Raw genomic sequence first — 20,868 nt, forward strand, 5'->3', positions numbered from 1 at the left:
TGAGCACCACCAGACCAGCTGACTGTTCTCGTTAGGAGGTGAACGAATAATACATTATATACACAAGACATCACTTCCGAAGTTCATTTTTTCTAATGTTGTGGAACAATTACCCGCTAAACCTTCAGTCTGGATTTTTGTTCCGAACTTATCTTAATACGATTAGATTGTAATGATATTATTCTAATCCTATTTATTCATTTTAACTTTAAGCTAGGCCAGGTAACTAAGCATCAATGACTGCACGGTAACTCTTAACGTTTATTTTATACCCGCACAGCACACAATTTCGGCAAATATTATTATGCATATATGAACAAACAATAGGTTGTTAGGGGTTATTATCTCTCTTATATATATATATATATATATATATATATATATATATATATATATATATAAAGGAAACATGACTTAAACTCATCATAAATACAGCCAGTACAAACAGTATGACAAAGCCTATCCTTAAACAAAAGCATTGTACGGCTGAACAGGGGATATTTACAGTAGAACTAATTGGTCTGTCGACTTATAGTGACAACGTGCAGCATGATCATGTAACCCAAATAAAGTAGCCGTATCTACCAGAATCTAACAGAGCTACGCACTATTTATACGTCACGATTCCATACGCACGCGGCCTTCTTGCGTATCTTAGGTCCGCTCCAACACCAATTGATTTTCGATTCTGAAGCCTGTTTTGGCGTCTTGGTACTGGCTTGTCGATGCCATGTGTCCAGCTCTACTTTGTTACTTTTTCCATCAGTTAAGCACGGGATAAAACCAAGCTCCTCGATCCAGGCAACGACGCTTATAAATTTTATCGTAGTAGAAAGAAGCGTTAGTGAAGAACGCAGCCGTCAAAATTACCGCCTACATACGTAAATTTTCCCGACTTCGTCCAATGCCCGACGAACCTGAGCACTGCGCGCAAAATCGACTGGAATTATGAATACAAATTGGGGCTCTCTTTTCGGCTTCGACGCTCGATCTGACGGCGACGACGTGTTAGCCTGTAACGTAATCGTGCGTCAGCCAGACGCTAGGGCCCATACCGGTAGCATAGCAGCTGCGACGTGTATGGATGGAGCTCAGTTGGTGATAGCATTAGGCGACTAAAGGGATCCGCTAGAACGGCGGGCTTAGATGATACGTGCCTTGTGGTACGGCGATTACTATCATCTGAATCTGAATCAAGTGACTTAATTCCGTACATATGTATAGCATGCGCTTCGGTATATGTACTTTTGAGAGTGTATATATATATTCTCAAAAGCTCGAAAACGAGCATTATAGTTCAAGATCAAACGAGTACAGATCCAATAGCTAATGATATACGCTTATTTATGTCAGTAGATCTTTCACTAGGATAGTAAGCAGAGCCGCACCGGTATGGGTTCAGCAACGCGTAAAGTAAACACCTTTGATCTAAAAATATTGCCTAGCATTATAATATATTATATATGTGATACTGCAGTCGTGATCATAGCTATAGCTCGATTGTCCCGACCGTCAGCTGACCATATCATAGTGAATACTTCGCTTTTTCCCCTTTGTTATGAATGAAATGGTTTGAAGCTGTTGTCATCAATTAGGATTATGGCCAAGGCTTTTGTTAAGGTGGTCAGGTCATGATCGCTTCGACTAGTCAGGGGGACCAACCCTGTCGATTGCCGATAGCTAGTTCGATTTCGGTAACCGAACTTTATCGCTTTGAATCCTTTAGAATATACGTTTTGCTCCGCGTTTTTCGAACAATCCAACAGCCACTACTAACAGTAGGCACCGGTACGTTAGCCACGGAACTGTGTGCTACAAACGCCGACTAGCAACAACAGCACAAAGGCTCCAGAACCGACCCAGCTAAAGATGATGCTTAGCCCTTGTGACCCACGCCAGTTTACTCTTGGCTTATGCTATAGACACGTCTCCTACGGCATCTTATGACGTCTGCACGCTTACGTAGGGCAAAACCAATTAAAGCTGTTGCCTTCACTATGTAACAATCGTTGGCGCAGCTGTCGTGGACACGCCATGCTTGTGACGCTGTTGTAGGTAATGGCGCTATTATTGTTGCGTCTGCTGATGTTGTGATTTGAAAGAGGTCAATCGAACGGCGTATACCATCACAATCGCTGTCAGTCACCGACGATGCTACTTGGCAGCCTTGACCATTTGAAAAAGAGTAGTGAAACTAGACGAATAGGGAATGGGAAAATCGCATTAGAGACGAAAAACGAACTTCTTCTGAGTGAGGACGAAACGGGAAGAGCAACGTGGATGAAAGGGTAGATTCGACGAACTAGGAGCTCACGAGGGGTTGGGTCGTATTGTGGCACTTCGAAGTGATTTCGGCTGAGAGCGCCAGCAACGAGGTTATGATGGACTGGCGACAGATCAACGTTTCGAAAAGGCTGGGGTGTCCATCTAAATTTTGTATGATATATCTGATCATTGATGTGAGTTTCGATTCAATCGAGGTCAAATGCGTCTCCAAATACATCGGTCCGCTTAAAAGAATTGAGCAGCTTGCTAAAGTAATTGAATAAGTTAGACTAAACTTCTAAGCAGTATTTTGTGCTGGACGTCTTCTGTGTCGAGGCCAAATCGAACCCATCGGTACCATGTATGTGCACTAATAAAGTATAAGTAATAATACGATGATAGAATATTTTGTCTATTACGAAGATCATATCTAGCTCTTCCGAGGCGTGTTTATGATCAAAGCACGCAATCGCTGCAACAGGGGTGCCTCATAGGTTATAGTTACATCTAAACATCAACCCGAAAAGACACGTTTGTAGTATGGTCAAGTGCGTAACAGCTTGTATTTTTTATAATTTAGTAATATAGAATGTAAGAAGGCAACAGTAACAAGATATTGTTCTTTTCAGTTTTTTCCAACAAACGTACCAGCTAGCGTGGAAACCATACAAGCAGCTATCAGGCGTTACAATCAGTTATCGTTCTTCTTAATATTTCATTTTTCCCAGTTACGGACTGCCAATAAAAAAAATTTTGCCAACGCTAAGATTTGAATCAGGGTGGCTGCGTGCTTGTCAGTTGATAGCTACGACGACAACGCACGAAAGATGACGCTCATTAGTCACCAAGAACACGTTTTTTCCTCGTAAACTGCCGTCTTCCCTGGCAATAGTGTGCTTTTGATCCTGTTCTACTTGTCAGGCCTCCGCCTTTCTTGCAAAGGCCAAGCTTTAGTGGAGCTTCAGGCTACGTATGTACATATCCGCATCTATTTGTTTGTATTAAAGATATATCTAGGACACGTCCTATTTTTCCTTATTTTAGCAAAACTATGTTCTTGTTGCTTCCCGTAGCTGTTTTCACTGTGTCAACTTATGAATGTGAAAGGGGTAGAACATAACGGGCATGCTCGCTAATGATTGAGGATGACTAAGAAGTTGCGATCATTGCCACCGCGTCAGAACAACCGCAACATGGTCACTGCTACGGGAATAACTATTGGCCATTGACCCACGTTGACACCGTTTATTAGCCAAATAAACCATTTGGTACATATAAAACCTCTCCTTCACCCCCTAGCGTCGCTACAATCGTTTGACAACTGCTGGGACAATGAGCTACTGATTTTACCTCTCAACTATTTGCATGCATATATAATCATGCAGTTAATTAACATGGTGTGGGGGAGGGGGGGGGTACTGTACCCACACAAATTGGTGACTATAAGTGGAAGTTGTTCCCTTGGACAAAATGTACGAGTAGGCAAAAAAGGGGGTAAGAAGTAAATTAATTCTTGATTACTATGCCTCGTGGCTGTCGTGCCTTATAAGGACTAAACAATAAACAAGAAGCCATTGAACGTTATGATCAATAATAATGACAATTATTACTATTATTATATTGTTATAGCAACAAACGATTTACGCGTTTATTAAGTTGACCAATCTTTTCTTGAGCTGTGTTCGGCATAGTTAGCTAATGAACAGTAGCGAACGGCCGGCAGCGGCCTATAACTTGGCAATGGATCCATTCTGCCCCAACCTTATGTATAATAACTCTAGTCGTAGGTGTTATATCTCGTCTTTATGATATTTTCCCCTTCTACACTTAATAGCAGTACTCATAATAATATAATCATCTATTTTTAATTGAAGTTTCCAAGATACGCTTTCTGTGTATTTATAATTAGTGTGCTGTTATAATTAGTACAGTCGCCCTGCTTGCCCTTTGCCTGTTCCCTTCCTCGCTATAATGTATAGCCTGTCATACTCAACGCGCTTACAAAACACAAATCGACTCGAGATACACTATACGACGAAGCCGAAATTCACAATGATTTTGTTGCCACTGGTAATAATGATGTTAGAGTCTTTGATATGGCAATTGTTGCTACTGTCTCCAGAAAAAGTTTTGGCCCCTTGCGTTGGCACTGCACGTTTCGAACACGAGACAGCCACCGCAATTGAGAGGTAACACGGAATACAACATCGAAGTATCGTTTGCATGTGGGATAGCGGCACAGGTCCGGTTGGATCAGAAAATTCACGTAGCAACGGTAGTTTAGGTAACATCCATCCTGATTTTCATCAGTATTGTAATAGTAGTAGATAGTGGGTATGCCACATCGGTGGGCAACCACCGAGATGATTGTCTTTCTAATTAATTTTGACGTATGATTGTAACAAAGTACGGGCAACTTGATGTTATTCTGCTAGTGCAAATGATAATTACAGTGCATATTTCAAAGAACGAATCATGATAGATTTTCATACCCAAAGTAGTTACTCGCCGGTCAGCAAAACAGTGGTTTTATTTCTTAGCAGTAAGGCGGTAACGACGTCACTTCATGAGTGTCAGACCCATGCGGAAAATTCTCATACATACGCCTAGTGCTGGCCATCTGGTGATGACCAAGTCAGTGTTTTAATGTAGAGCGAAGCAGATCATACGGTCATCCGACAGACCGCTTCCGATGAAAAACGTATGGGTATTTTGCAATAGGTACGCTATTGAACTACGCGCCACGCTTTACCGACGTTGTCAAGAAAAGCCAATCTGAAAAAGGCGCACACTCGCCCATAGTACGTGTCTGGTAAGTCAATCCACTTGTTGTTTGTGCAATCTGCGTACCTTTCTAAGAACTGGCTAGGCTCAATACGTGCCATCTCTCGCGGCATTAAGCTAAAACATTTTGTCACTGCTGTCGCTTCGTGACGCATGTGACGATTTTTATATATGAGCTTCTCTATTTTTTTGCTGTGATAATAAGTACTGACGCGATGATAAGTCTTGTTAACAATTTAACTGCTAGTAAAGAGAACGTTAACTTTAGTGGCTGGTATTTTTCAATGGTCGTCATATTGGATTTTCGATATTATGCAAGTTATTCAGCGGTCTATTGAGATTACGCTTAAGCGTCTAAATCAAACTGCTGTTCGCGGTAGCCGCTAATGCTACAGGAGTCGTTGCACTTTGTACGGAAATTCATCGTTTTCCGGTGCTTATTTCGTTTCTGATAAGATGGTGCAAGCTCTCGACTATCAAACAAAGAAATTTTCCGAAAGTTTGTAGCCTACATACGCGACTGGGAGTAATGAAACTGAAGGTGCATAATGGCAAACACAATTTGTTCTCTATAAAGATAAATAGGGGCATTATCTTATGTAGTTTCTTGACTGGGCGAAAATAAGTAGCTCGAAGGTAGAAACAAGATGATACCGATCAGCACTTTCTGAAACTGCTCAAATCTGTAGGATCCATAAACACTAATCACAGGGCACATACAAGAACTAGCGAAAACAACGACCTTATAACACGTGTCGTCTTGAGAACCACGCCGCCCTCTTCGGGAATACCCAAGCATCTTCATAATATATTTAATTTATCCACACCTTAACAAAACCGTTTTAAAGAGGCATTCGAACCACGCCTACCTGGGACTAGGCGCTTATACCTGGGCGAATTATAAATCATACAACATACTGTTTAGTCTAGAAGTCTGTGTGATTTAATTACTTTCGTTTGACATTTGTGTGGGTTCATGCGTCCCCCGCATGCCTATTCGGCGTTGCGAAAGACCCCTGCTATACGAAAAACGAACGACGTGCACCGCCCTTAAAATTTAGAAGTTTTTTAGCCTTTTATCTGTTGCTTGCTGTATGTTGAGAGTTACTGAAAATAATTGTATGTTGGTCTAGGTGTCTGTTCTTCTCTCCACGGCGGCTATTCAACTGGTAGAAAAATATACTATGCAGTACTGTAATATTTTTACGTGGCGTTCCGGGTAGGTGGCCTTATTATGGAAAAAAGGTTTTATTCACTCGTCTGTTCTGCTGGTGCCTTTTGTTTCCATCAAATACACCTTTATTTTTGATGCAGAAGTAATACTGACTGCAGGCTAGTTCTCACTACTACTCACCTGTAAAGAATCAATAGCATGAAGTTCAAGACGGACTGAATGATTCTCCCAACGACGGAGGAAACGCGAGCTGAGGATCTTGGACACGAGCGTCTTGTGCTGATTCAATCGGCATACCGCAGCATCGAAGTCGCGAGTCAACTTGAACTTCGGCCCGATCGGACTCGACGGAGCTATCGTGGGAACAGAAACACAAAAACAGCATTGTAAAGTTGAACGTGAAGAACTGAGTAGAGTACTGGCGCAGACACAACGAAGTGACATAATGGGAAGTGTTCACCCTTATTATGATTATCGTTGTAAGTCCGTTGGGGCGTCTGTCGGTGATAATGGAGCACCCTAACGGGATAATGTAAAGATTTCAAAAGCTTAACTTAACATAGTAGGGAAAAGGTGAGCACTTCTGCCCGAGGAACCACTTTATTATTGTATAACATGACGGAGTTAGACCGAGGTTACTGGCTGTGACCGGTAACCACTTCAAATTGATGGCTTCCAGCACGAAATAAAGTGTCTACGCCTGAATTCTGATTTAGACCACCAGGTTACCGTACGTTTAGTAAGCAAACGCGTTCTTGGTTACGCTATTACGAGGACAATTATCAATTGACGGTACTGATTTCATAAATTCTAAGATAGCAGGTATATTCAAATAATTCAACAAATTCAAATGCAGTAAATAATACAGCTTGTATATTGATTGAATCGACAATCTCAGTGTCTTTTTACGTCAAGGTGTTTTGGGCCATTCGACATATGGCTATAAAAACAGATTTTTTTCGTTTACTATTTTGTGTTCGGCTGAAATTAGGGAACCATCACATTTCGATAAATATGATAATTCAATATGTTGATATCAAGCAATGATACCCAAGCTTGATGACATACATCTCCACATTAAAATAAAAATAGTTTGTTCCTCGCAATGTCAAACATCTCTTTCTATCTAGAACAAGAGCGGTTGACTTTATCCGTCGATTCAGACGTACCGATCATTCTGAAAAATGTTCCGTTTCAAGCCGGCGTTATCCGCTCCATTCGGTATGGCGCCGCGTCCTATACATATGAGTAAGAATCAGAAACAATCAGACTTCCCCGAAAAAATAAGTTATTACTTACTGTTCCACGTTTTTGACTAAACCCAAAGTTCTTTTACAAATTGTACGTCGGAACAAGATTTATCTAGAAAAACAGCGGTCGCCGCACATCTTGGCAATGTTATCATATCCCTCAGTAGTACTGATCATGTATGTTTCTTACAAATAGCAGATATTTCGTGTACTTTATTATAGTTTGATAAATATCTAGGCAATGATAATAAATGTATAACGGACAGTTTGTGGTGGTATGAAAATATATTATTATCTAGCAGAATTTAAGCACTCGAATGGCCAATAGCGAAGCTTGACAAATACTCGAGAAGACGACTCTCTACTGCAGAACCGTTACTTTCTGCAGTGGGTTCCGAAACGAACAAAAACTAATCTTGTGGCTAGCTATTTCTTCCATCTTGCTGACAAGCTCACAGCATTGATTTGGATCAACCAGTTTGAACTTATTCCACTGCAAAAATCGAGGTTTCAGAGAATCGTTCACAAATAAACTATAATAATGCTATGTATTTTTTTCATGCCTCTGATAAATAGAAAAGAACGAAGTTCGATTTTGTTCTTCCTTCGTTCGTCGACATAAATGCGGAAGTCATTTGCGGTCAATAGGCCAAACCATCAAGATAATAATAAATTAATAATTGATTGTTTCCACGCCACAATAAAGGCTCAGGCAGGTCGTTTAGTCTCGGGGCATATTTTCAAGGCACATTCCTATATCCACCCCTCTGAGGCGGCCTAATCACAGTAAATCAAGTGAAGTTCTAAATATCGTCAGTTTGTTACACCAAATACAGCAAAAGTGCACAGGTCTTCAACGAGATCTATTTGCCTTTCGGGGCCATTACCCATAAGAAAAACTCTGTAATTAGCATATGTGACGATTGAGTTTGCATATTTACTAGGAAAGCCGTTTTTTGGCCAGTATGTCATTCTTCTGATAACCACCTATACCAAATAGACCAATAAAACATCTACACAAGCACAAGTTACAATTTAACAGAGTTACGACGTAGCACTGTCTTCGGCGTTCGAGTGTCCACAAAATAGACGGCCATGGCGTAAATATTTACGCTATAGCCATTTTAAGCTTATTAAAATGGTGGTATATTTTTAGTTACATGTCCACGCTGTGAGATATGCGTTCGATCAAATCGTTGTTGTTATTATATTTCATTATAGTCATGCTATCGTATTAGACAAAGGCTTACCACCCATATAAGCAGCCTCTCGTTGGTCTCGTAATTGAATTGATCTGGCGCTGCCGCCTCACCGTTCAATTTCCGTTAAAACTGTACATTTCTCATCAATCTAATCTACGGATTGTTGTCGTATTGCATTATAGTCTGGTGTCTCGGGTATGACTTAGACGATGCAACGTGATGCTTGGCAGCCGCAGTATATCAACTCTATCGAGGAGTCGCCTAACGCCTGACGACAAATACTTTCCGACGGCATCGACTCCGACGATATTTTCAGGAATAGAGCACAAAATGAAAGAAAAACTAGAGCGGAATGAAAAATGCGAGACTCGATTGTACATGACAGGTTCCTGCGCAGCTGGCGAGAATCCTACGGTCGGGAAGCCGTCTTGTCCATCTGTACCAGGCCGTCGCGCCATTGTTGCTACGGCCGTCGTCCTGGGTCGGTTGCCAATCTGAGCGAGTTAAGATGGGAACAAAAACAACGCAGTCGACATACAGGCCAGCGACAAAGTAAACATACGACGAACAGGCGATCGTAAGGCTACAGGCTGATTGGGAACGGTAAAAGCACAACAAGCATTTATTTGTATGTCACATTCCTCCACCTGTTTTTGCAGCGCTCTGCGCATGTAGCAGAAATGACAAATGTTAATGGGTTCGCAAGTCGCAGGGATTACCGAAATGGGCAACTCTTCAATTGATAGATATCAAGTGTGACGGAAAAACAAGAACCAGGTCAAGGCGCTTTTAAGGCGGGTATGATGAACAATTAACCTTTAGACAGTTATGATATTGGCGACCATGCAGAAGCCAATGATGAGTGACAGTATCAGAGGGATAGACTCATCCTGGCGGCTACGTTTGGCGTCTTACCGTTACTACTTTGCTGATGGCGCAGTGACAACGTGTTTGCCTGTTAAACGTGGCAACATAAAAAGTGGCCTCGGCTCGAAATCTGGCGCAAAAAATTTTGTTTCGTGGTGAAAGCCGCCTGGAGCAACATTCAGCTAAAATTGTACCGGACGCAAAACTACAAATGGGGGCTAAATGGCCCTGTCAGTAGGATGTCGATGTCAAAGAGAAAATGATAACCACGTTACCAGTACGAAGACGCGACGAACGGCCGAATTTACAGTAAACAAGCGCACGCCGATGACTCGAAACGCGTCGGCTGGCAAAAATGAATATGCGCTGGTTCTAAGCTCAAAATTTGCAGTATAATGTAAATACTTAAGGTTGGGGGACAGTTGACTAGAGTGATAGCTCACTTAGGATTCAGCTGTCTATAGATAGGTTCTGCTAACTGTGGCCGAAAGCTATTTTTGCTAATTACTTCCTGTATAATGATCTAAATGCGGTAGCGGAGGTAATAAAAACTGGTAATCGGGAACAAATCAACATCTATTAAACGTTGCTTGCAATCAGTTTACTCGTACTACGGAAACGGGTTACGTCATATAGAGTCTGTGGAAAACAAACACTGCAGAGTCAAAGGGTATCTACCGGACACATACGCAATTTCGCCTGTATCACATCTATGAATATTGCGATGATAACTGATATATATATACATACTACTATAGTTGATAAAATTAGTGTTGTACTGCTCACGCATGCAGGCCCCCGATATTGAACCAATGCATCGACCGGTAATGATCCTGTGGATCCGTTTAGCTGAATATGTACTAGTGAGATAAATAACATGCAAAACTTTTCCGCACGTCTATAAACATGATAGCTTTCCCGCGCAGCTCCAAAAACGAACATATGGCAAAATAAATTTGCTAAATTGTATAACAATTAAAGATGTTTCTAAAGATAGATTCTTGACAAATGTCGTACACGAGCGGGACGTTATATGCTGGCCATCGTACGTTTTTCTTATTTTTATTGCCCCATTTATTGAACATGATTTCTGGTGTTTTTTTTTTTCCGTTAGTCAGAGTCTCCCCAAGCGGTCCCGCATATTACTATGAAAAATATTATGTGTATGAAAACATACCGACTCTCTATCTCGTCGCATTCACTGGCACGACACAAATCTTTTTATGTGTTTGTTTAAATTGATTTTTTTTTTATTTGCTATCGAGTATATAGCTAAATGTTTCGCGTTTACTTGTTAAATTCAGCAAGATCGGTCGGAGTTACACTCAAAAAAGAAATCGTGGCAAATCCGGGCAAGTTATATCGCGATGTTAACGCTTCCATCGTAGATCGAATAGTCTGCAATGACGAACGAGCCAATCAAATATCTAAACCTGACAACCATCAGAAACGCAAATATTATGAGAGAACCAAAAAAATTAAGGACAAACCAAATTACACGAATGATATATTTAAATGACACCTTCCTCGTGTTTCACCTGCTCTTGGCCTATTTTTCTCGTCTAGTGAGCGTTTTGCTAGGTCCATACCATAAGGGTTAGAGGACATCAGTTTACTTTCGTAATGAACAGTGTCAGAAGCGGTTCCTACAATATCTCTATGACGTTCGACTTTGCTAAAGAGTAGAGCCATGTTTATGGCTAACGTCACTGATACTTTTACCTGATGGCTCCGGGCGGACACGCCATCCCTCTCTCAACGAAAAGAATGACACGAAAATTTCGTTGGATCGTGATTACTCAATTATTACCGAGCAATTGTCATGTGATTTTATGCCAGCCAGATGATGTAATGGACCTTTTATCAAGCTTATTGATTAGGGCTTTCGATAACTTTCAATTCGACGCGCATTGCATCTACTGTAGATGATCTCAATATCTCAGACTTGTATATGGAGAATATCGGCCATTGCCCGATGTGTTTCGGGAAAAAAATAGAATGCCAATTACTACTATGGGGGGGAACGAACCGCGTAACAGTATTGCTTGAAAATAGTCATAGTTGTTTGCAATAGAAGAAGAAGAATAATAAAAGAACGCATCCTATTATTATAATGGCAACAATAATGAACATCAGGATTGGTTTTTTATAATTGTCTTTGAACGACGCCACTGTGTCACTGATTTCGCTCGTTATAATGAATCGTCTGAGGAAAAATACACAGAGAGCCTGGTATCACCGACCGACACCCAAGCCAGCCAGCCAGCCAGCCAGCCAGCCAGCCAGCTAGCCAGCCTATTGTATAAGGTGCCACAACGCCTAGCGCTCTAACTCGGTCACGAAAGAAACTTTCAAATTACTTATAACAGTATTCTAGAGCACTATTCCTCTTCTCTGAAACGTAGCCTAAAACATCAGACAGAAAATGCAGTAATGGTATACACTGGACGATATATATGAATATAGTCAGAGCGTCCAATATGAAGATATAACTATATGCTATAAAATAACAGAGCGTTCTTCATCTCGAGGCTAAGCACGACCCGACGTCTCGCGCTAATATAGATGCCATTGTCGTTTCTGCTGTAGGCGGACAAATGTTTCCTCTCTTCTTTAATAACATCTATTGTTAATGGTAGCAATGGTATAATTTATTATTTTGAGCTTTTTACGTGTTATTGCTGCAACTGTGTTGTTTTGACCTTAGTCGCGTTACTTAGTTAAGCGTTGCTTTAGACAGCCGGTGGCCTATTTCGGTAAGAGAAGACACGGCCGGTTCTGAACCTAAATTACCCCGAGTGCCTCCTAACCTAATTAAACGCTACATGTTATACTAACTGAAAACTGTAACCATTTTGCTTACCCGAACATGACGAGTGGCAGCTGGGGGCCACGGACAAGAAGCCCGTGCCAGGACTCGAGCATAGGCCCGAATCCGACGACAGGGTTGACTCAAAGCTGTTTTGTCGGTGCAGTTTGTGGGCCGGTAGCTCAAGCGTGCTCTGGCTGAGATTGAGCGCCAAACTTGGCCCACCTCGACGTGATGCCAACACCGATTTTGCGCTCGGCATAATGGCTAGATTGTGTCTTGTTTACGCCGCCTTCGAAATACTGTAGTGCTTTTTCTCACTTACTTATATAGTGTCCCTAGCACGGCGTCGACTTCTGATAAATAGTGGTTACACAGGAATACAGAGTAATGCAAATGAACGGATCGTGCGATAACTCGACTCTTGATTTATAGGCGGCTGCCGCTCGATATCGCGCAACGTGCTCGAGCACGACTGCTTGCTCTGACGTCTCCAAAGTCTACCGACACTTAATTTACTTATCTCTGTTTTATCTAGCTTTGCTATCGCGTTGTTCGCTTTCCGGATTGGAACTGTTCACTCCACATCATACAAATAGAAGCGCGGCCTTCTCGTAGTAAACGTGATCGTCATCGTCCTCTTCGAAACACGCACAGACACAATTAACAACACGAACGATGCACCGTTGTATCCTTACGGCCAAATACAGCAGGATACAAACAAGTAGATGCCGTCTTTCCAATTTCGCCACCTCTTATGCCCCATCAACGACAAATCGGTTTTGCGCAGAATCAGCACAAGCCGTTCGCAGACACATACGTCACACATACGCACCCACACTGGCTGTTTCCGGTCGCGCGCAGATACAGTGAGCCCTGTGTTCCTGTGACAATAGGACACAGCTTGCAAAAAACAAACAAATAAAAATCTCTTATGAGACGGGTCTGCTTTGATATTTTTGCTTTGCTGACGTCGTATCGATTCTTCCCCTTTTCGTTACTTTTTTTTTCTAATGGCCACTTTTCGTCCATTTCTCTTTTGCTTGTTTCATTCATTGGCCTTCGCGCACGTTCATTGTTTGTTTTTAGTTTCGTAAATGTTGACCATCTGATAGGAATGACCGACTGATGAAATCGAGATGTCTACGCTTCACAGCACTCAAAAATGGGAGGCAAGCGATGGCAAAACAGCAACGGCAGCTTCGGGTTTGTCGTCAAGACACCACTGCACAAACGAATATCCTCATATCTCACGAGATCCATGCGGAGTACGAACAGCCGCTGGACCACACCACTTTAATCGCGACGGCAGGTAATGGCGCACGAGGCATTGCTAGCTGCACGTAAGGCTGCACGTAAACTCTATCGTCCTGCTGTCTGCCTAGTTAGAAGGGTTGCACCCGGGAGATATATGCCACCGTGTTTTCTCTATTCGACTATCCGGGGTTCCGCGCAAGTCCAAGTTGGCGGCAAAAATTCGATCGTGCCGCGAGCACAGCCCAAAACCGGCCGGGGCAACCAGCTCACAGGCTATTAGTGGTACAGTCTTGTATGGCTATAAATATCTCGTAAGTAACACAGCCTTACCGATCTGCTGCTGTTTAGCTGTAGTTCAATTATACACCCGCTTAACACTAATACGTTCAGCCGTCGCTAGGTGATTGTTACTAGCTACATTCGATCATGTACTACGGATCAGACATAGCCGATTCATCGTAGCTTTTTATTTTGCCGAGTTTTGCCCTCTGACTGTTGCTTACCTCTAACGCCAGCACTTTTGAAGACCACCGCTGACTGACGCGTTTTTATCGAAACGTTTCTATATGAACTGACACGGTCCTGAGCATCATCTGCCACTCCAGTTTAGTAGTTCCGATCATTTGGCTGTAAGCGACCAAACTAGTACCTATGCCTCCGCACTTGACCGACCAGATCTGCAACGTTCACGGTTGCAGAGATTGCTTGCTGATCAGTCCGCTTCTTGGCCACACTGCTTAGCTGCCGATTAGCCGGCGTGTCCCAATGCACCTCGCTTGTTGATATGTTGCAGTGCAGTAGTTTTTGCTAGCATTTCGTTCCTCAGATGGTCATAAATAAAACAATACTGTCACCTCACCAATCACCCCTCAATTCCGTCGTGTTTCTTCCCCTGAACAAATATCACTAATATGCCATAGTATGTTCTCTTCGTAGTCGGCCACTCACGCCACTCACTGCTTCCCCAGACCAGCAATTGTTACACCAATAAAAACACTACCTAACAACCGGCTCTTAACGCGCTGTCGCGGCCGGCGCGTCCCGTTCGGTTAGCACGCAGCTAGTACTCTCCATAGACACACTGACATTTAGAAAAGGTGTTCGCGTTATTACTCGAATCGTGGGAACGAAGCGGCGAAGGCAGATGACCGTGACGGCAGCGATGGCGGCAATGGCAAATGCTGCTCCGATAAAAATGATAGTGATCGATGTGAAAGGAGGATTGGACCGATTTTGCCTCGCCTCAATCCTTCTTACCCGTCTCCTTCAGCGATTTTCACGTTGCGGCACCGACGCTGAGCCGTTGAGCGAGCAACAGTAGCGGTAATAGCAGCGGTAGACGTAGCTGAGACAGCGTTGAATCGCTGAATCGCGCAGCGACACTAGCCAGCGTCGTGATAACAGTCCGGCCGTTGACGTTACCACCAAAAGCGAACGCGTTGCAGCTCAAGCAAGCTAACCGCTCCCTTGCCACAGGTTTGGCTTACTCCTGCCTTATACTGCTATAACGCTACTGCCGTTATTGGTCCATTGATAACATCGCGACCCGTGTGCTCTGTGCCGTTCACTATTCCAAGACGTCGCTGCTGTGCAAGGCAGGAATATTTGCAAGGCAGCAGCAACAGCGGCAACGAAGCTGACAACAAGACGAGCAATCTTATCAATCCTGTCGGTAAAAGCAAACGTTCTCGTACGATGTTGTCTTAGACGGCGTATCGAACAAAGCTTCGCAGTTGGGCGTTTCCTTTGTTTTGGTTTTTATTTCGACTTTCTTCGGGCTAGATTTACATTTCCATCAGCGGTGACAGCAGCAACGAAAGCAGCTTAAGCAGCCGCAATACCAATGCAAATAAAAAAGCAGCGGCGGAGACCGCGTAAAATGTAGGGGATTGCCGACCGGCGACATTGGTTCCAAGACATGCAGCAGTAAAAACTGTGAAGTTTAATGGGAATATCGGCTGTAATAATAAAAGGGCAACTAGGTTGAGCCGTGAATAAAGGTGTTAATTCTGGTAAACTAGCGGCTCCAACGGAACCGCATTCGCCACAGATTCCGTTGGCGATGATTTCAGCGACGGTTGTCGGCTCCGACAATGCCGACTTTAAACTAAAACGAGAGTGAAGCGTGAAGTGATAAGACTGGGGCGAAGAACTGCACCGCTATGCGGCGGTACAGGGAATTCAGCAGGGTAGACTGGCTGGCTGCGTGTCGTTGTCTTCTGGTGGATGTCGACTCATAGATTTTGGTTGTAGGGTCGCAAGCTATTATGTATATAATTGACTGTTACTCCTGTTACAGCACGCAGAGAGACGTCGGAAACCGTTATGATGCTGGGCGCCCCCTTCGTTGTCTGCTGACACGTGCAACTGCAAAAACAAGTTTTGTTTGTATCGTTATTCTCGTGAGATAAGCCGGATGTGTGTGCGATAATATGGGCGCCTTAGCAGTATCAATCGCTCTCAGAATCAATGCGACAGTGACGTCACCGGAAAGCTACACTACTAACTATTCTTTAACAGCACGATGATATGCGTTGCGTTCTTTCGTCCGCCCTCTTCTGCTCTCACCTTCGACAACAATCCAACGCTCTGTTTTCTGTCTGTCGTAATCGACTGTTCTGACTGGTCTTCGCTCACACTTCTGCATTTGTGTGGCCGCCATTTATTGCCACCGACACCTCCTGCATTCATGGGTGTGAACACAATACGAAAAAAATCTTGGTATTGTTCGTCCAATGCTTGTCTGGCTTCGTTCGATCCTTTGTTCAGTTGAGTAAGCGTTATTTTCTGCTATTTCGTGTAAGTTTCTGTTCCTGATCGCTTCCGCTCCGTATACTTCTTTGCATTCTCGTAGGCGGTGTTCAGTCAACGCTGTCTTTCCTTGCCTTTTCTTCGAAAACAATTAAAACACAACTGCCACCAGCAGGACACGAGGTAATAAAGTAGAACAGTCAGGTCAAACTGACCTGACTTGACTTGCCTCGCGTGTCGAGTCCGCTTGTGACGCACCTTCGGCAGCACCTTTCGCTTATATTGCCAATATGTGTACTTCTCTATCTCACCGTACGGTCCGCTAACTTATCACGCGCACTTTTCGTTATCATGAAGCTCCGCAACTGAAAATGACAAAAAGGCAGCCAATGCGTGCTACTTCGGCTGCAGTGGCGACACTTACGACTGTCTAAGGGCACAATTTATCTGACAGCACCCCCTCTGCAGGTCAGAAGAGGCGTTTCCTAGCAGTTCCGCCCTGCAGGTTACAATAAGGCCGAATCAGGCTGTCGTCGACCGGCCAACTCTAGTTGTAACTGGTTCTGCTCTGCTTCTACTGCTGATGATTGTAGCGGCGCCCTGTGCCGTGCGTTGGCAGAAGATAGGAGGCAACAGTGGATGGCAGTAGGTCTCTCTCCCGGGTCTAGTTCGACTCAAAGGGCACCTTGCGCATGCGCCTTACGTTGAGAGCAGGCTCCCTACCCGTGTTAAAACTAGGGCTTTGTTGGTGTCGGGAGAGAGAGCTTCTGAGCGCGAGCGCCTCAGCTGAGCTAAGAGCCAGGACCCTGCATCAATTTCTGTAATATACAACACAGATGTGGTCACCGCTTATTTGAAGCTAAGTAGCCACCGTTGATGACGCAGAGGCTTTAACCAACTTCTGAAAGACCTCTGAAAAACCCCTGAATAACCTCCGAACATCCAATCTGGTGCAGGATAAAACGTACAGTACGAAGCGTCCATCTAGTTATTTCGCCTATTCCTTATGGCTGGCTTAGTTCCATGCTGTCTTACAGGTTATATCTCGCACCGGGAATTTTTGGAGTCTCAGCGTAGTCTTCTGCTAGTTACACTCGTACTAATTGGAGTTCATGTTAGCCCCATTACATTGGTTGCTCTTGATCGCTAGTCAAGCAGAAAAGGTAAAACTGGAGGTGGTGCTAGGTAGCCGTATAAAGGTCACTCAGTTCTAGGCTACTCAATAGCTCGGCTGGACCCTATGGCCAAAGGTACAGCCACAAAGGAAAGGGCAGTTAATCCTAGAAAGGTTTGAAAAGAGAGCGAAGCGAAAGGAACTCGCTTGTTCTAAGAGTGAAACGCTGCTGAGAATCGTGGCTCGGAAGCTAGTCCGCGATCACTAGCTGCGAGGCGGATTATTGAAGAAGTACGCCATGACGTCACCTTCGTCTATACCTGTCAGGCGAGAAAGGGTAAATGTTTTTCCTTTGACTGGCGGCTGCACGCGAGAAGGGAAAAGAGCCGGTCAACCGTACTATGTCATATTTGAAATTCCCGCGCAAACAGGTCATCGATGACCGAAAAAATCTAGAGCAGTAGCGACATCGTCGGGTATCATCACATATCTCTATAGAGTACAACAGTACAGTAGTAAACAGCTGTAAATATTGGAATCATATTTGCCATACGCATTCGTAGAGATTTGCGCGAACGGGCGATGGTGATGTGACTTTCGTCTGGGGATTGGCTTAGTGATCGAAGTATATGTCAGAGACATGTGTGTGTGGGCGTATTTCACATGAAACTTTATTAAAAATAAGATATTTGACAGAAATAAGCAAAGATTCTGCTGTTGTTTGTGGTACGTGTCAGGGCCTTATCCGAAACGTGTTTCACAGTAAGGCCCTGCAAACTAATAATCTATTGCTTGTTTTTTTGGCTTGATAAGCATAAGTTATTCGACAGAATTTGTAATCCAATACAGTTTATCTTGAAGTTTGTTCCAAGCTCCGACGAACTATACTATCACAGACACATCATTCCAAATTGGTTCTTAAACTTTCTACAACTTCTTCATAAATATCTGCAAAGATCTTTAACAGATATCAGACATAAATCTTTACGACTTTTTAGGTTTGAACAGTTTCAGCCGCTATAACTGACACCTAACGTGAGGTGTTAAATAATAACTCTTTGCAGCCGATGGTGTGTTTAGTATATCGAACGCAAATATTAGTTTAATTGTCCTGGTTTAAGATTGCGTTGCTGTCATGTGGTCGCCTTGACTTCGCGAAATCTTTCCCTAATAAAAGGAAGTAATCGAATGTTGAATTTAATCTAGGCCAAATTTATGGCAAAGAGATAGCAACTACTATCATTTTAATCATCAGTTGCATAGTTTTATATTATGATTACCTTGTCTCCTCGCAAATGAGGCTCCAGCCCCGAAAAGGAGCGGTGAGTTGGTGCGGTTTTTTCATCGCATGTCGCAAAATCCACAAAATCAAAATCAGCTGTAGAATCATTCCTGCTCATATTAAGGCACGTAATCATATCTACAGTCATACTACGCATACGCAATACGGCTAAATCGTAGCTCCTACGCGAGATCTACGACCGGCACTGTCTTGTTCTGTCAGAATCATGCCTCTTGTGGCCACCATGGGCAAAATCGACACTCTTGGACACTTTGGTCGTGTATCAAACCAGCAAGTCGACGTAACATCAGCCACAAGGCCGTATGATCCTGCTACAAGCATACACATACACAAAATCCAACAGCGTTCCCAAATATCGAAGTCAGCTCCATTTTTCCAAGTATTCCGTTGGTTTCGGCAGCGCGCACGCCTCTTCACAAAATTTAACCAGCTCCTATTCCGAGTCTCGCAAATGCATGGATTACGCTCTGTCGGTAGATAAAGCCACCCCGTTTTACGCTCCTTCGATCCAAGTGGTAGCGATGCCCATGAAGCTAGCAGACGCAAAAGGTGTTTTTGTCTCTAGTTAACATTTGAAGGAACAACACCAATCCTTGACACAATCGAGTAAGCTTACCTAGTGGTAGGAAATGAACCTAAATGGTCGAGAAAGAGAGAGCGAGCGGATGATACTATTAATACTGAACGCTGACGTTTGGCTGCGATAAGTATAGGTTACGGAATCGCAGCCACAATGCAGATAACCGTATGAAGTAGATAATTCAAGATTCGCAGAACGTCATTATTCCGATGACTGCCATTGCTACCGCCGGTCTTCCTACTTACGGCTCGCTCATTGCGACGTTTCTACGTAGAGTTCCGCGTGTGAAAGCTTGGGATTGATTCAGTATGACGTACAATGAGCTAGTAACAGTGTTGCCAGCTAGACGGAGGGTAGCAATTTGTACTTGGTGGAGTAGAAAAACTGATGCGAAAAATGTCTGGAAAAGATCACGCTTATTTTCCAACGAGCATTAAGTTAAAAACGTCATGCTGGGTCTAATCGGCAGTAGAAAACACAATATGAAGAAACAGCTATAAGATAAAAGCTCAGGATATATATATATATATATATATATATATATATATATATATATATATAGGGTTAATATCAATCAAGAAGAAACAAAAGCGCATATTTTTATTGATTCTATTGCACCATATCTCTCGGTGTACTTTTAGATATACCCAACATCCAATTTTTGTACGGGAAATTGATTAGAAGTTGCTTCGGTTCCTCTCTCCTCCATAAAAGTGAAGCGCCCAATTTTCGGAGAGACATGATATACATCCTAAAAAATTCAAGAGCAAATTAAGCCTTTTAGAACGCTTGTTGCGTAAAGGAACGCAGCTGTCAACAAGTAATCCGTCAACTAGTAAAGATCGCGCTGCGCTAGAGTAAACTTTATGGCGAGAAAGCACGTTAGAATGGCAATTAGGCTGGAAACTGTTTACGAAGTGAAAGAGGCAGTTCCACAGGCAGCACTTGGTTAAGCCTTGCATCGTTGTTAGGTTTTATCTTGAAAGGCTCATTGTTTATCGATGCAGAGACGAGACCCGTAGTGAATACGTCATACCCTCAAAGGACAGAGAACGGAAGAAGTTATCAATTGATTCGTTCACAGACTCAAGTGACAAGCTGTAGGTTCTAGAAGCGCAGGAAGCATAACAATGACAAGAGGATCCATGAAAAGCTTCGTGAAGAGAGTAAAACCAATATCAGCTTAATTTTTAACCCGGTTATGGGCGAATGCGTTGTGTTAGTTTAGAGACAGGTAGCGAGAGAAGTCGAAGCGACTTTTGTAGGTGTTTAATACTTAGACTTATACCACTGATAATACGTTGGAAAGTTAGACCAAAATCAAACTTTAAAAAAAGTTTCTTAAATTATAGTACCTTAAACTCCGACGATAAAGCTAACTTTTCGATTGTTTGGCGTAAGCTGGAGTTAAGTGTAAAATATCTCTCGATAGACTCGCCACATTTAGCCGTATTGTACCACAGTGCATTTGAAATATTTTAAAGAAATTATCAATTTTAGATATGGAGCTTT

The 20,868-nt window shown here is 43.0% G+C and overlaps 1 protein-coding gene and 1 long non-coding RNA gene across 12 annotated transcripts in view; one reads left to right on the forward strand and one right to left on the reverse strand.

Annotated features, from left to right (window-relative positions):
• The window catches only part of LOC111248683 (C-Maf-inducing protein-like), a 96,839-nt gene extending 77,439 nt beyond the window's left edge, over window positions 1–19,400 (reverse strand). For 3 of the 11 annotated variants that reach the window (XM_086988891.1, XM_086988893.1, XM_086988892.1), the window contains exons 1-2: window positions 12,406–18,724; window positions 6,404–6,576 (exon numbers count right to left, since the gene is read on the reverse strand). In XM_086988891.1, the coding sequence (XP_086845017.1) occupies window positions 6,404–6,576; window positions 12,406–12,613 (381 nt within the window). In that variant the 5' untranslated portion in view covers window positions 12,614–18,724. Of the gene's footprint in view, window positions 1–608; window positions 1,156–6,403; window positions 6,577–7,392; window positions 7,453–12,405; window positions 18,725–18,753 lie in introns of those variants that run through there. The other 8 variants (XM_086988890.1, XM_086988889.1, XM_086988888.1 and 5 more) reach the window with 8 other exon arrangements.
• LOC147756043 (uncharacterized) lies at window positions 1,403–3,286 on the forward strand. Its single transcript, XR_015327580.1, has 2 exons — window positions 1,403–2,626; window positions 2,895–3,286. It is a non-coding gene; the product is annotated as an uncharacterized LOC147756043 (long non-coding RNA).
• Window positions 19,401–20,868: the final 1,468 nt, after the last annotated feature.

Source organism: Varroa destructor, unplaced genomic scaffold (genome assembly GCF_002443255.2).
Source record: "Varroa destructor unplaced genomic scaffold, Vdes_3.0 BEIS01000004.1, whole genome shotgun sequence".
NCBI lineage: Eukaryota > Metazoa > Arthropoda > Arachnida > Mesostigmata > Varroidae > Varroa > Varroa destructor.